The sequence below is a fragment of the Apium graveolens genome, chromosome 6 (assembly GCF_009905375.1).
Source record: "Apium graveolens cultivar Ventura chromosome 6, ASM990537v1, whole genome shotgun sequence".
Lineage (NCBI taxonomy): Eukaryota > Viridiplantae > Streptophyta > Magnoliopsida > Apiales > Apiaceae > Apium > Apium graveolens.
Window position 1 is genome coordinate 1,509,700 of NC_133652.1, and position 16,735 is coordinate 1,526,434.

Consider the following 16,735-nt stretch of genomic DNA (forward strand, 5'->3'; position numbering starts at 1 on the left):
ATCAAAATTAATTGTTAAAATATATTTTTGTAAAATTACCAAATACTAGTATTAATAATATAAAATGAAATCAAAACTGAAATTACTATTATCATTTAAAAAATTAAAAACTTACAATTCTGTATCAAAATTCAATTTTTAACATTATTTTAAAAGATATGAAATTAATTTGCTTAATATTTTTGCTGAATTTCCAATTTTACCCCTGCCTAATTGAACAAAATTCTGGGAAGGGGTGCATAATGAGTCCCAAAGTTGAAGTGTAAGGGTGCAAACTCAATTTAACAAAGTTCTGGTACAAATTTGTTTCTGAAATATAGTAGTAGGATGCAAAATACAATTAAACCTAAAATATATATTTAAACATTAATTTTAATCGTATAATAAATTTTCGTAATAAATTCGTTGCATCACGTTTTTAATTATTTGACGTTATTATTACTTTAGTGTGTATTTTAGGGGGGGGAATCATTAAAGTAAATAATTTTAGCTTCTTTCAAATTATAACTAAAAATTTAATTATATTTTATAATAAAATTTTTGTTTTACCCCTCATTATTTTAGTTGTAACTGTCCAGGAGTGCATGTTGCATACGAATTGAAAGTTAAGAATATCAAACTGCAATTTATAAGAATAAACCGGGTCTTAAATGAGCCACCTTTTTTCTCGAAAATCCGCCCGGCAGAAACCCAAAAACCTGGATCTAAAAACGCCCGGATCTAAAAATTCCCGGATAAAAGCCCGGTTCGGTTCGTATAAAAACCCGGAATTTTTGAAAAGCCCGATTAAAAAACCGATTTTTTATATAAAATTTGAAAATATACAATACTTTTTATGATTTTTAAAATATTATATTATAATATTAGAATCAATTAAGGTATATATAATTATTTATATATAATATTAAAAAATATTTATTTATTTTGATGTCTAAACTATTCTATCTGATATATCATGATATCATTTTCTCTGCTATTTAAACTACTCATAATTCGAGTTATAAAATATTAAATTATTTTTTAATATATAAATAAAAAGCCCGGATAAAGCCTGGTTCCGTGGTTCGGTCCGATCCGACTCGACCCGCAGGCCTAAAACGGGTCTTATATTTCTTAGGAAGTTCGGCCCGGCCCGAACCGATTTTGAAAAAAGCCCGAACAGATCCGTTTTTAAAAAAACCGGACTTTTTAAAGTCCGGATAAAGCCTCGATTGACTTTTTATGCTCTCTAACAGACTTTACGAGTAAATAAACTACATGGCAACTTTAAGGTGAAATTTTAAGTCTGTTTCACCGAGGGTAGCCCCTTTTATCATCCCAGTTCTCCTTTTTTTAATTCTTTATTATTGTTGTGTTGTTATTATCATTAATACTATCATCTTTCTATGAATATTACATATGAATAAATAAATTTAATATCAACAATATTTTAGCAGCTAGGGATATTTGTTTTGCGTCATATTCATGTTGGCATGTGCATTTAACACACAACTTCTTTTTCTTTTCTTAAATTGTAATCCTTGTCTTGCAGAATGACTTCACAGCCGCACTTGCCCTGCAATTCTACCAAACCCAATAATGATGAAAACTGAAAAGTTTCCGAAATGACCAAAGCAAAGCACATAAAAGGGAAAATCATTACACTAGATCGATTGTAAAAGTCGAAGACCCCTTGTGCTTGCTAAATTAATGAACCGTAATTTAGCTGATTATTCTTAATTAATTTTATATCGAAGATAAATCCATGAAAGTGTCCCATTTCAAAACACACATGGTCTACAGACAGGTATAATTAAAGTCAAGACAAGAAGAATTTGAAACTAGAAGAATCTCTGCAGCTCTCATTGATGATATTGAATCAAAAGACTGAAGCAGATTCTTACAACACAGATAAAAGAAATCTGTAGAGCATTATAACGACTAGAGCATGAAGTACCAATGAAAGAGGAAGTGTACACTATACTGACACATGCCTGCCAAATTGGCGGCTATACATTCTCATCAGAAGCTAATAACAACAATTACCTCTTTTTCTCATTTAGTATAAACTAACCTTACAAGTTACAATTGACTTGGGCGCCTTTTTCCGGTATCCGTTCTCATTCTTTTCACAGGATTTGCCCAGCCAATATTTCCGCTACGACTTTCACTTGCCTGTTGAGGGGAATTGGTCCATCCTTGCTGTTGGGAAGTCTGCTGGACCAATCTAGTGTCCTTAGACACAGAACCTGAACCCGGGCTTCTAATACGGCCAACACTAGCAGGTGACAATTGGCTAGCAGATCCATTTCCAGACTTCACAACAGACTTTTCCCTATCTTTCCTCTTCTTTTTACAGATGACCAGCTCTCCCGGATGAGCAAAGAGTCGAGAATCTTCGTGCTGGCCTGACTCCTTATTGCTATTGCTGTTTCCAAATCTTGTCTCCCTCTGAGGCATGTGGCTTCTATTGCGAGTGTCTTCACTAGCATGGGATACACGAGAAAGCGGCTTCTGAGAGTGGCTATGATCCAGGTCTACCTCATTAGCTTGTTTCTGTCGTTTTCCTTGACCAGCAAGAATTTGTCTTGAAGATGGGGCAGAACTGGAAGCTACATGCCCCGAGAAGGAGACAGCACTCCTGGCTTCTCGAAAATCAATTTCTGGTAAAGTCACCTTCAATAGATCGAAAAACAGATCATGTACCTTCCTTGCTTCTGTTCGCACCTATTCATAGGATAGAAAAGATTAAATTTGAACTATTATTTCATGTGTGTGGGTGCAAGTAAAAAAAGTTAATTACATGTTCACCTTTCAATTAGAAAATAAATTTCATGTGTAGGCATGTATGTGGATTAATTTAGGTTCAAGGGTGATCCGGTGATGGGATAGCCTAGTAGTAGACGATCCCAGGTCTTGGGTTCAATTCTACCTCACTCGAGAATTATTTCAATGGATACTATCTTATCAGCTTATAAGTTCTACTAGAAAAACGAATCTGCATTTTAATTTTAACCCAGAATGAATCATGATTCTACATGGAGATTGAATACTCAAAAAAGAATTTTGAATTCGAATTCATACTTTTTTTCTCTTCCAAACAAAAAAGCAATATAGAGGGATATTTGCTATTAGCATGCTGAGGGTTTGGCAGAGAACAATAAGACCAATACCAAAGAATTTCAAGGTTGGTGCTATCCATTATATCAAATTAAACACGAAATAATAACTTAACTTCAAACTATTACTAAAGAATAACCTTACGGAAAATATCTGGAATTTTTTAACCATCATAATACATCTATGACATCATTATAACATATCTCCAACCCTTGTGGGAGATAGATATGCCTTCAAACACACAAGCAATATTTCAAGAATAATTTCAGCAACATAATGCAAGCACTGTTAAATCCAATAAGCATACCTCGTGGGAGAAACCATAATACTGAATTGCACCTTTTAACATAAGTTGCACATCAGAACAAAGTTCCATTACTCCATTATATTCGAAGTTTTCAAGCCGCTGGTAAATCTTTCGTATATCAAGCTGACTGTTCCCACCCATATAACCAGTAGTTTCACTTTTCTTCCAGAGTTCTGTTAGAAGCGGCACTATTTGATGACCTTCCCTGTCTATTCTCCGCTGGAACTTGTTTATCACATTCTTGCACTAGAAACATGAAAAGCACAGGTGATTCTGTTAACAACATCTAGAACACAATCGACCAAGCAAGTACACAAGTATCTTAAAGCAAGTACTTGTAAACCTGGTTAATAAAGTTAGTATCACGTACAGGTATAGGACGCAAAAAAAAGGATTAGATCAACAAATAACAAGGCAGGGGGTACAACAGTAATTTATAGAAGAAACAAAGGAACAAGACCTTTGGGAATATATAAGATGATTCTATGTACTCCAGTAACTATAGATAAGATATTCAATGATTCATTTTTTATTATCATCGGAGCATATGTAATGCGCAATGAGCCTCAAGCCCTCAAATAATAGACAAAAACTGCAAACAACCAAAATGTGTGAATTTGATCTAATTTCAACTATAGCTGTGTTATTAAGCATACCCTGTGTTGAATTCCATCAGACATCTTCTTATCAATTGAATTGCCCACTTTGTACATCGCTTTGTTATCCCAACTTTCTCTAGAGTTTTCAATAGCATCTTCTAATGGAGCAGGCATGACATTGACTTTACCAGGCTTTTGTGATGCAAGCAGTTTTCCAGAATTTGAATTTTTCCGTGAATGTGAACCCTTCCTGGTTTTCAGTGATGGATCGCTCTTCTCCAACTTCTGAGAATTAGGCTCTACAATCAATTTTTGTTCTCTTTCATTCTTCACTCGAGACTCATATTTATGATCCATCTGTGATGATACATGAGAGGAATCGCCACGCCGGAGCGATAATTTCTCAGTGGCTTTCTCTTCTGGCTTCTCTGTTGCAAGTCGTGGCCGAATTCGGATGCTTCGCTTTCGTTTTATTTTAGGTTGCAGAACCTGTTCATCCTCGCCTTCGTCACGATCTTGAATCCAACTACCAGAATGCTGGCGGTCCATAAGGGAATCTCCAGATAGAGCGATTTCCCCTTCTTCCAAGTCATTGGGCTGGCAGTAGTAGATAAAAAATAAATTAATAGTAAGAAGATTTACCCTCCAGTTCCAGAAAACAATAATAATAAAACAAGTTCCAATCTGTAATGAGCATCATACCAGCCTATTCGAAACAGAACCTGGCCTTGCATCCAGGGCAGAGAGTGAGCCAAACTTCTGAGCAGAAATAGATGGCGACACCCTTTGAATTAATCTTCGACTGCCTGACGATGACCCTGATGAACCTCCTTCTTCAGGTATATGATTTGGTCTATGACCTTCTATAGGTCGAGGATCCTCATAGACCTCAGTGGCAGGTGTGCCATCATCTGGCTGATCACTATTGCCAGCAGGTGCATCGGCGATAAAGTCATCATCTTCAGGATCCCCTATTTCTCCCTCTTCATTACCAGAGTACCCAATCCTCTCTTCTGAACTAGCTTCAGAAAAATCATCAATTTCATCATCTAGCTCTGTGTATACAGGAAACTTTTTACCCTTAGTCCTTCCCCTTTTCTTCTCGAGTTCATTAGATTCCGCTCCTATGTTGCCCCCGTATAAAGCACTTTTTTTGGAAGATTTCTTAGCAATTGTATCATTCACTTCTTTAGAACTAGCACGAAGCCACTTAGGAACCTGGTCGTATCTTGTCATATCTTCTTCCCAGTCAAATTCTTCATCCATCTGATCAAAAAGTTCTACTTCTTCTTCACTTCTCGCTATCATGCGGTTTACCTCCTGGAGTGAAGGAACGTCATGAACAGTTTCTTGATATCTCTCCTCATCATGTAACATGGACTCCAAGGTTAATCGTCTCTCTTCATGTGTCGTCCTCTGGTCAAATCTCCCAGCATTAATGACTTCATCAGCCATGTCAATCTTATACTGCTGGATATTATTCCGTATGAGACCTTCAATAGACCCCATATATCGATCCTTCCCTGCGAGGTCATCCTCTGAATCAACTGTACCTCCACCCCTGTATTCATCTTCTTTCTGATGACTTGAGATTTTATCAACCACTGCTTCCAAATAAATTACTTTCACTTCTCTCTGCTGCCCAATGCGGTGGGCTCTAGCAACTGCTTGCTCTTCATTCTTAGGGTTCGGATCAGGATCATATATCACAACTGTGTCAGCTGTCTGAAGATTCAAGCCTCTCCCAGCAGCACGAATGCTTAGTAAGAAGATAAAGCAATCAGTATCAGGACTATTGAAGTCAACAATAGCTGATTCTCGGTCTTCTAAGCTAGTACTCCCATCAATTCGGCGGTAAACAAGTCTCCGCCACTGTAAATATTCTTCCAAAATGTCAAGGAGTTTTGTCATGGTACTAAAAAGCAATACTCGGTGCCCTGTTCTTTGAAGCTTTATTAAAATCCTATCTAGAACAAACAATTTTCCACATGATCTGACAAGAAAGTCTTTGGAGAAATCATTGAAATATGGATAATTAAGTAGAGGGTGATTGCAAGTTTTACGAAGCTCCATACACCTATTAGCCAATGTTCTAAATACTTTGGTTTGATACATAGGCTTTTTCTGACTCATCAGCTTCTCATCTTCGGGGTCAACACGTAGAGTACCAGTAGCTTTGATCCAATCATAAATGGCACCTTGAATAGCTGACATTCTACATCTTAATATAATTGACACCTGCAACTGAAAATGCTCAGCAACCATTCACATGCAAAATTTGATTAACACAACATGCAATAACTACATACCTTAGGAGGGAGTGAACCTTCCACATCTTCAACACGACGCCTGAGCATAAAAGGCTCGAGAATTTGATGAAGTCTGTGAATAATGATAACCTTTTTCTCTGTCTCAAGCCAGTCATCCTCACCATTCTGTGAAGGACCTTCCCGTTGAAAAGGTTTGGAAAACCAATCATGAAATGCTTTCCGATTATCAAACACTTCAGGAAGGAGTAAATTTAGAAGTGACCAAAGCTCCTTAAGATCGTTCTGCAAAACATTAAAAAAAATTCACAACATATAATTAGTATAATTTAGAAGGTGTTCCTCACAAAATGATGCAGACAACTTATTTAAACAAGTAAGCTCATTTTATCTGCAGCACAAACTAACATTCTTGATATTAGCATAAACCAGAGATTTCAAAAACACAATAAAAATCCTAATAGTGGACTTGAGCAAATTCTAAGACCGGCTTTTATTAAAATTGCGGTTTGCCCCTTGGCTTTGTTATTTGTTAAAGCTGTTGGACTTTGCTTTAACAAAGGCAATCTCATCCGAAAAGCATCAATTAAGAGTGAATATCATTGAGGCATGGAGCAAAAATAAAAGGGGGCTCACTTAGAGCAAATGATTGTGGACATATAAATATGTTTAGGATGCTTTGCACACACATACGGCACAAATTTATGTTACATATATGCTTATAACCCATGCAAAGCACAGGGTATTTCAAATGTTTAATTATTAGATCATTAAGACTTTATTTTTATTTTTAGGTTTTTTATTCGTATTTTTTTTATTCTTCAATTTTTTAAATACTATCATTTGTGAATAAAACATTTATTACATATTATTTTGTTTTATTCATTGGTTAATTGTATTATAAAACTAATATTGTAAATGTCAATATTAGTATGTTGCTGGCGAGATCCAAACTATAGACCTCTGATAAAATAACTGTTAGTAGTAAACCTGACGGTCCTCAATTTACCTCTGATAAAATAACTATTAGTAGTAAACCTGACGGTCCACAGTTTAATTTGAAAGATCGAACGGGTGTGATTGAAAAGGCGAAAAAGATAATTTGTTAAGCAAGCTACCAATTATGCCTTAGTTTGCTTTTTACAGTTTAGTATAGATAAGTTACCAATGCCAAATAAATAATTAAGAAATTATACATTAGTAATACCTTTGTTCCGCTTAGAGCAACTCCAATAACTTTTGCTATTTGGAGTCTTACACTACAATTTAAGGAATATGAGGGAAAAACGCCACTCCAACAGTATCCTAGATATTCCTTAAATCACTAGGATCTTCTTCCGATTACTAATATATAGCTAAGGTCTCTCCTCTTCTAATATTTGGTAATAAATGATTAGAGACAATCACTTTCTCTCTCTTCACCTTTCGTAACATTGGTGCTTTAATAATAAAATATAACATAAAAATTAAATATAAGGAATGTTGTTGGATATGAGAGTAATTTTTGATGTCCTAAGTTAATAGGATCCAATATTTTATACTAAATTTAGGTAATGAACTAAGATGCCACTGGAGTTGCTCTTAGAGCCCTAAAGCTCATGTTAACCGCTGTGACATCACTGACAATAACAGGTCAAGTTTGAGAAACTTGGGATCTCTATTGTGAGTTAGTGACAAGAAATGAGCATGGGACAAACATGCTCACATAGTTTATAAACTTGTGTTCAAACGCCAATTTTTACATAAATTTCCTTTTTGAATCCCCTCCCTTACTCCTATGTCTCATTTCAAGAGCTCAAATGAGTGAAAAAGTAAAGAGAAATCTGTTATTTTTCACTGTGAAACAGTGCTTATATCCTAAGATGAAAAATGCAACAATGGTAACATGGACAATTAAAGAGGACAAAAGTTCATTACATAGCACATGCTAAAGCCATACGAAGTGTGTGAATAGGAAAAAATAGAATATGTGGCAGTTTCAACAGACCTGCAAGGGTGTTCCCGTGAGAAGCAAGCGCCTTTGGCAGCGGTATCTATCAAGATCACGGGCCAGAACAGATTCCCTGTCCTTCATTCGCTGTGCTTCGTCAATTATAATATACTTCCAGTCAACCTTCGAGAGTTTTGCACGGTCATACATGACAAACTCATAGGTCGTGACAAGTACATTAAACTTCATCGCACATACCTCCTAATTGTAGACAATCAATAAAAAAATTTAGTCATTTGCAACAAATTCACGTCAGAATAATAATACTGGGAAATCTTACTTGTGAAAATAGTTTTATACGCTGATCCTTTTGACCAACATAGTAAATACAAGACACTGATGGTAGCCAGTTGTGAAGCTCACTCTGTTACACAATTAGAGTTAGCCGTTTTTAGGAAACAGGAAAAAGATACCCTATAAAGATGATAAAAAGGTAAACCTTCCAGTTGACCAGCACAGCATTGGGAACAATAATGAGATGTGGGCCATAGTTCCCTTTGAACTCCATCAGATAAGCAATCAATGCCATAACCTGTAAATCAATGAACAAAACCCAAGATAACAAGTTAAACATCAAGCACCATAATTAATTCCAAAAACAAACCTTCAGAACAAGTAAAGCCCCAAAATGGCAATACAGCATAGCAGTAATCATCTTCGTAGTTAAAGAACATAACCCAGTTCCAAAGATGGGAAAGTGATTACAGGAAGAAATAAGTAAGCAAGAAGAAACAATTTATTGAAAGAGATGGCAGACGTATCCTCACATCAATGTTAAACAGATTGACCACTTCAGCAAGAAACTCAAAATAAAAAGACTTCACTTGTAACCAGTATTATTTAACACGATATGCGCACCGATGCCAAAAGCCCTCCTAGGGCATAAGCAAAACATGTGGATTCATCGAAGAGAAGTAAATATATTTGCATGGTATAAAATGTAGAACTATATAAATTTATAGTTAATGAGACATATAATAGCAAAACTAAACTGTCATAAATGATAAATAACCATATTAATTCCATAGACTCAAAGTCTAGAATGACTTGAAGTCAAGGTAACAAAGAAATGCCTAGCTAATTCACTATACTCAATCAAGAAAATCATCTTCCACGCCATTATGATTCGTATTTTTAACAAACCATGATTCACGTCCAGTTCGCCAAATCCAAGCGACCCACAGCGAAATCGGTTTTTAAGAAGAAAAAACCAAGAAGAACGAAGAGAAAACAAAGAAGAACGAAGAAGGGTAGAAAAGCAGACTTGAATCAGGATAAGGAGGAAGGAGAGAGTGAGAAGATGTAAAGAAGATGAAGAAAGAGATTAAAGGAAAAAGATGTCTTGGATGTCGTGAAAGTAAAACAGATGTAGTGTATGTGTGTATAGTCCAATTGAAGCTCCCAATGTTTACTGTACACTTTTTTGACGATTTGTCTTTTTATATTTAAGTCCATGTACCACAGTAAATCCATACAGCTTTAAAGATTATGTTTAAAATTGATGTAATAAAGTTACTTAAAAATCTTTTAAACTTTACACTGACATTGTTGTACCATTTAAGTAATTCTAACATTAATGTTTTTTTATTGTCCATTAAAACATAAGATATCAATTTAAATTTAACTTTAAATTTATATATTAATTATAAAATTATATTATAATATAAAGGTTTATCGTACCCCTATGTTCCTTCGTTACCCAAACATTACGCCGTTTCGGATTCAACTAATGTAACCTTCCACGTATTCGTTTTCGTTCTTCGTACCAAATCGAACCCAGTCCCTAGTAACTATGGTGTGTGTATATATATATGTATGTGTGTGTGTATCATCACTTCGTTTGTGTGTATATAAATGTGTATATATATATACATTTATAATTATATGTACGAGAAGAAAGAAAGAATACAAGAAGAGAAATATGGCTGTGTTGTTCATGTGTGCATATATTTCTGTACATATTTATTGTTGACTGATATAACTATATATGGATATTTTTTGACCCATTTTTTTTAAAAAATGACCCAGTTAAACACCCCAGTCAACATCTGATAAAAAGCGAGCGTTTTTCGCACTGCGCTTAAGCCTACAACGCTCACGAAAGCCCTTGATTTAGTGAAAGCGCATCGCATATCCCAAGACACGTGCTTCGGGTGCGGGTTGCATCACATCTTGCATATGTGAGCACATATCACATAAGCACACTTCTAATAACATTAAATTGTAACCAATTACTCACATAGACCCATCATAACAGCAAAGGTGATTTGTTTGTTTTTACTTAACAAAAAAATGGTCACTGCTTATCAACAAATTTGAGTGTAGATAATAGACATTTATTAACTGACAAGGATTTACCTGTACCGTCTTCCCTAGACCCATCTCATCTGCTAAAATTCCATTGAGTTTGTTGTTATACAAAGAAAGCATCCATTGCAAACCAACCTGGAATTTCAGTAACAATGTCAACCAGAAAGAGCTACTCGCAATGATATAAGACAACAGACCAAGGAAAAGGTTTCATTAAGCCCAGCACTCTCAAAATAATGAAACCTACAATCTGATAGTCTCGTAAAGTTCCAGCTCGTAGCATTGAGGGCTGCCTAAAAACTCTCTCATTGACTGCATGTGCAAGATTGTAATACCTGCAACAACCACAGGTAATGCAAATTAATCAAGAAATATTGAAAGAATTTATTAAATTGGAAGAAACAAGATACAGAGTATACTGAGACGTGTACATGTGAATGCTGGAAACAAGTAAATTGCATATACAATAATAAAATTAGTCAAAACAAATTCCCATTGAATATGACTTCTACTTTGACCGATATCTGCATCCCAGAAAATTACAAAATTCCAGATACATGGCAGCATCTTTCTTACCTACACCAGTGACTTAAATACAAACATATGCCAGTATATTAATATTAATGAGCTTACTTGTTAACGGATGAGCTATCTTTTGGCGCATTCATCTCAGAGAAACGATTTCTTATTGTAACTTCCTCACCAGCACAAGCTGCTGCAGCTCTTACTTCTTCTTCTGATAGACCCTGTAAAAAATAAACAGACATTAAAAAACTAGTGACGAAAGAAAGAAACAGAATGGAAGAGATTTTAATAAATATATTGTTAGAATTTTCTTCAAGTTGACATGAATAATTAGGTAACAAGAGAAGGGAGAGAAAATGCCTGAGCCCTCGCAGCAGCTGCAGCAGTATTTGCTGCTTCCTCAACCTCCTGTTGACTCTTTGTCGCAGTTATTTTACTACCAAGCTTGTGAAGGTACTCTTCTGTCTGCGACAAAAATGATGAGAGGACAGCGTATCGCTCGGCACCATCACCAGGAATGCTAGTCTGTTGCTCTAGCAACATCTGGCGATACCTTTCAACATCATTATTCTTTAAAGCCTCCATTCTTTTACTGCGATCATCATCCTTCCGTTTTGAGAACTCCTTCAACATTCGCTCATGATACTTGGCAACTCCCCTGTTACGTGCAGTTCGAGCGTCACGAATGGCCCAGTGAGCCTCAAGTAGCTTCTTACGCCACTGAAAAATTGATTTTAACTGCTTCTCCCTAATTGCTTTCTGAGAGGCTTGAACTTTCCTGCTGAGATCTGCACGTTGGCGCTCACAGAGCCGTACAAATTTCCGATACGGCCTGTCGGGCATTGCCATTATATCCTGCTGGTGTTGATCGACCTCATCCCTCAAGCGTGCCTGCACATCCAACAGCTTTAACTTCTTTTCTTCAATTTGCAAACGTAAAACAAGATCAGGTCTAATTCTTTTCCTTTCCAAATTTACTGCAAGTATATCACCAATCTTTTTAATATTTTCCGTCCTCTTCCTGTTAAGAACCTCCCTGCCTTCCTCAAAGAGAAGATCCTTCAAATCATATGCCAAGGTCATATTGTTATTGTTGTTCACTATTCCTGATGATCCAAAGGAGTCATGTTTCCGAGTAAAGAAGGGGAAATCGAACAGCGGCCCATGATACTTTCTAGTAGTTCCAGCATCTTTGGGTTGATGGGTAATTGTTTGTAGAGGTTTCTTCACTTGCACTGTCTCAAGCAGAGGAGCTGGTATAGCAACCGCCTTACCCTTATTGACATGCATATCGCTTCTTGTAATAGCATCTTCTGAAATCCCATGTTCTTCACCCTCTTCTATTTTAGCAGAAACAGGAGTAGTTTGATGTTCTTCTCGAGAAGGAACTGATGATAATGGCTCCTTCAGGACAGCAGGTACCATTTGTCTTGAAAGAATTGTTTTCTCATCTCCTGCAACTGCTTCCCTTCTCAAACTAGTTAGCCCGGCAGTTGATGAATCAGCATGTGGATCTTTCTCACTGGATTCAATATGTCTCAGATCTTCTGTGTCGGCATTTTTACCAGCAGATGTATCTGTTGCCCCAGGATGTGACATCTGAAACATTTGTTTCTCAAGAGGTGGGGGAGCAATAGCCTGCAGTAACTCACGGGGAAGGGTTCCATCTCCTTTCTGCAAGCAAGCCAAATAAAAATCTTACGATTGATACAACAGACAAAATTAGGTCCCAAGGCTAATTGGATTTTCAATTAAAAACAATAATAAATAATACCTTCAAACGCCTAAAAGCCAATATTTGGGCTTTAAGAACATGTGATTGCTGTTTGGTAAATCCTAATGGTTGTTGCAAATGAGGGAGTGGTCCACCCTGAGATGATGAAGGATTCACTAATTTCCCTTCATTTGATGAAGTTGTAGATAGAGGAGAAGATCGGCGGATAGGATTATTATACTGCAGCTGCAGAGTTTCTGGACCAGATAATTTGCTTTTACCAGGTGCTGAAAGATCTACACCTTGGTTCAGGTTTACGGACGACTGAGGAGGATGCATGGAAGCATTATTTATCATGGTTGGTTGTCTTGCAGACGGTTGACTCTCACTGCTACGACCAGAAAATGGTTGTGATGGATTGTTGTTGGCATTGTGAATTAGAGGAGTGGATGCACCAAAGGTGCCAGGTTGACCTGCCTGTCTCATTGCTTTACCTGAAGCGGAGTGTCCTGACAGATCACTAGAAGAGTTACCACGGGGTGAACTTTCATTGGCAACTTGCGGTGAAGTCACCTGCTGCTTTGTCATCGGGACTAATGACGATTGTGCACCCATATTGGATTCATTTGCCTTATGCTGGGCAACCATCCTGGATTGCATAAATGGAATAAGTTGTGCCACCAAATTTGCATTTGCAGGATTTGATAAATCAATATTACGTTCGAGTGCCAATGCCTGCATAGCCTGCATCTGTGCCATTACCAGCTGGCTGTTATTCATATTTTGTATGTTTTGCTGAGATTGTGGAGTCGGCATAGGCCTCATCACATTCCCAGGCATCAATTGTCCGAGTGATGTTTGCACAACAGGTTGCTTTGAATCAGTCCTCTGATCAGAGATCTGTTGCTGGTCTTCACTTATCTTATCCCCACGAACAAAATGCTCTGATGGCTTGTTTAACAGCAATGGTGAGGGAGCCTGGGTAGCTTGAATTGACATGAGATCCGGTACTTTCATATTTCCCATCTGCAAGCCATGGTCCTTCCCAGAATGCCCAACCATGCTTGAATGCTGAGACTGCATCCCCAAACCTGACTTCTGTTGTGCAGGGTGATATTGCAAGTAGGCCTGCTGTACTGGGTTCAGCATTTGTTGGTCAAATCCCTGACTCCTATTTTGAGCTTCCTCCCTACTATGCGGAGAACCATGCTGTTGGCCTAGATCCGTAAACTTTCTAGATTGTACAGGAAGTTGCATGGGGCCAGAATTTGACCCAAAGTTTCCTCCCAAAACTCCATGAAGTCCACCTTGGAATGCTAACATGGCTTCATTTCCATCAGGCTTTCTAAGTAATTGCTGATGGAATGACTACGCAAAGATAGACAAAGACAAGTTACAAGTTATAGAATAAAGTCATCTACGTAATGAGTATATAAAGTATCAAAGCTAAATCACCATAATTAGCAGTAAACAAAACATCATCATATGCTTCCCCTTGTACTTACTTTTTCATTTATAAGTTTATTTCCTAAAAGCTTGTGTAACACAAACAAATATGAATGTGCAGTCCGCCTAATACTCAATTAGGAGTGCAATGCATTACAATTTAAGTTGTTTATTTATCAACAAGTCCCCCCCCCCCAAAAAAAAAGCTACATTCAAACGGAGAATTCAACTGTTGACTAATCAAACATTACGAGCACTATATAAACCAACTACAATTAAAGCATTAGCAGAAGACAACAGACCACTTTCAACTATGCAAATATCACTCAACTAAAGTTTTTTGATAAAACAACATTATCTTCTACGAGTCCCTGCTAAACACAAGCACTTTGCATAGTGACAATGAAGTAATACTTAGTAGCCTCAAATTCGAGACAATCAACAATACTGCGTTAACACTTAAATTGGGGAATACAAAAGTATATTCCAGCAGTTAATATGTAAGGGCTTAATTTCTGTTTAAGCCAATAACATACAGTTTTCATCCTTACATTCAATTACATACCGCTAGAACTCAACATAACCAGTACACGTCCAAAAAGAATTTAAAAAAATTAACAAGGTTCCTACTTAAATCCGCAGCACAAGACCTACCGAAACACTTAATTAAATTACCCTAACATCAATTCACCTTTAAACATGCTTAATTAAATACATCATCCTCAAACCACTTCTACTACTTTTTTCACATGCAGAAAAACACCTCGAAAACAATTTACGACTCACTCGACAACACGAAATTAAAAAACAATGCATCATATCAGTAAACCTAACTAACACTATAAGTGAAATGAACCCTAACCTGTCTCTGCTGTAACTCCTGCTGCTGTCTCTGCTGTAATTGCTGTTGCTGTTGTTGAATTGGATCGAAACCTGACGACGAAGACGACGGCGACGCCGAAGCAGACGCCGCCGTGTTCCGCCCATGTCCTCCGCCCGATTGCATAAATTCCAGCTCAAATTACACGCAATTCAACCAAATCTATCAAAATCAACACTCAAAACAAACGAAAAATCAAAATTAAACCGGTAATTAACAAAATCACCGCGATCTCGTAAAAACCTAGGGTTTATCTGTTATTTTTGGTGAAAATTGACAGATGCGATTGTTGTGGGACCAGCGAAGCATCGATCTGCGTGTCGCCGGAGGTCCAAAAGTGGCCGGAATCGACTGAATCGCCGACACGCGACGGTGAGCCACGAGATTTCTCGGCTGATTTTACACAATTTGCATTTTCAGTCAAACCCTAAGCTTTATTTTCCGATTTGAAATATATATTATTTGTTTTCTCTCTCTCTGTATGTATATACTGTAGAGTGTATCTATTTTCTATTGGTGTGTGTATAATATCTCTTTCTTTTCTTTTCTTTTTGTAACCACAGTAGTGTGACACAAACCACGGTTAATAAAGGGGCGAGTTTGTTTTTCTTGTGAGAGGGTTTGGTACATTTACAAATTTGGCCTTGAAGTTTTTGTTATTTACATATAACCCTCGAAATTCGTGAATAATGTCATTCGGGTCTAAGGGCATGAGCGGAAATTTAAATTTTCGTATGTTTCGTATTAATAATATTGTTCGGTGATGGAGTTCCGGCTGAAATTTCAATTCTCAGTTTTTGGTAAATTCGATGAAAAATTTAATTCTTATATGTTCATAATTTTTTATTCGGGATTTGGACGAAATTTCGAGTTTTGTTTATGCTACATTGAATGTTGTTGATTTGGAATTCGTGGCGAAATTATCGTCTACTATCTGTTTCATATTTATTAACGTCGTTTATAACTACATGTTAAAAGAGATTTTAAGTCTCAGTTGTTAAACATGTTGTATTATTTGATTTTATGGTTTGAGAAAAAAATTCAATTCTTATTTATATATTATTTATTAGTACGGTTCATTTTGGAGGTTTAAGGTGATTTTAATTCTCATTTATTTAAAATTTAAAATTGTCATTCATGTATAAAGCTAAAATTTCAATTCACAATCAATCATACTATCTCATTTATTTAAAATTTGTAAATATTTTGGACATGCAGTTCAATATGAAAAATTGTCATATTGATTCAGAACTTGGAAAAGTTTTGTTTAAAAACTGAAATAATTAATTGTAAATCATTTATTTATATACTTTCTTTAAAAGCTTTCGTAATTTCAATTATCATATTTTCCCTATCAAGTGTTGTTGATATGAATTTTGGTGCGTTGATTTCTATTTGCTTTTGTTTCATATTTATTAATGTCATTTACACGTAGCGATTGAGGGAGATTTATCTCTCATCCGTTACTTGTTTATTTTATTATTTGATATTCGGATTTGTGCAAACATTTTAATTCTTATTTATGCCATGTTTATTAAGATTATATTTTTTAGTTTGCGGGTCTGAACGAAAATTTAAATTCTCCAATATTTCAAATT

General features: G+C 36.3%; 1 protein-coding gene across 1 annotated transcript; it reads right to left on the reverse strand.

The window, feature by feature from the left end:
- Positions 1 to 1,813: 1,813 nt before the first annotated feature.
- LOC141668923 (ATP-dependent helicase BRM) lies at positions 1,814 to 15,676 on the reverse strand. The gene is made up of 14 exons (XM_074475987.1): positions 15,120 to 15,676; positions 12,872 to 14,179; positions 11,458 to 12,771; positions 11,206 to 11,318; positions 10,820 to 10,907; positions 10,621 to 10,707; positions 8,702 to 8,794; positions 8,543 to 8,626; positions 8,260 to 8,463; positions 6,315 to 6,557; positions 4,708 to 6,243; positions 4,063 to 4,602; positions 3,407 to 3,652; positions 1,814 to 2,706 (listed from the first exon to the last, which is right to left on the reverse strand). The coding sequence occupies exons 1-14, from the start codon at positions 15,261 to 15,263 to the stop codon at positions 2,062 to 2,064; spliced, it is 6,645 nt and encodes a 2,214-aa protein (XP_074332088.1). The 5' UTR covers positions 15,264 to 15,676; the 3' UTR covers positions 1,814 to 2,061.
- Between the last annotated feature and the right edge of the window lie 1,059 nt (positions 15,677 to 16,735).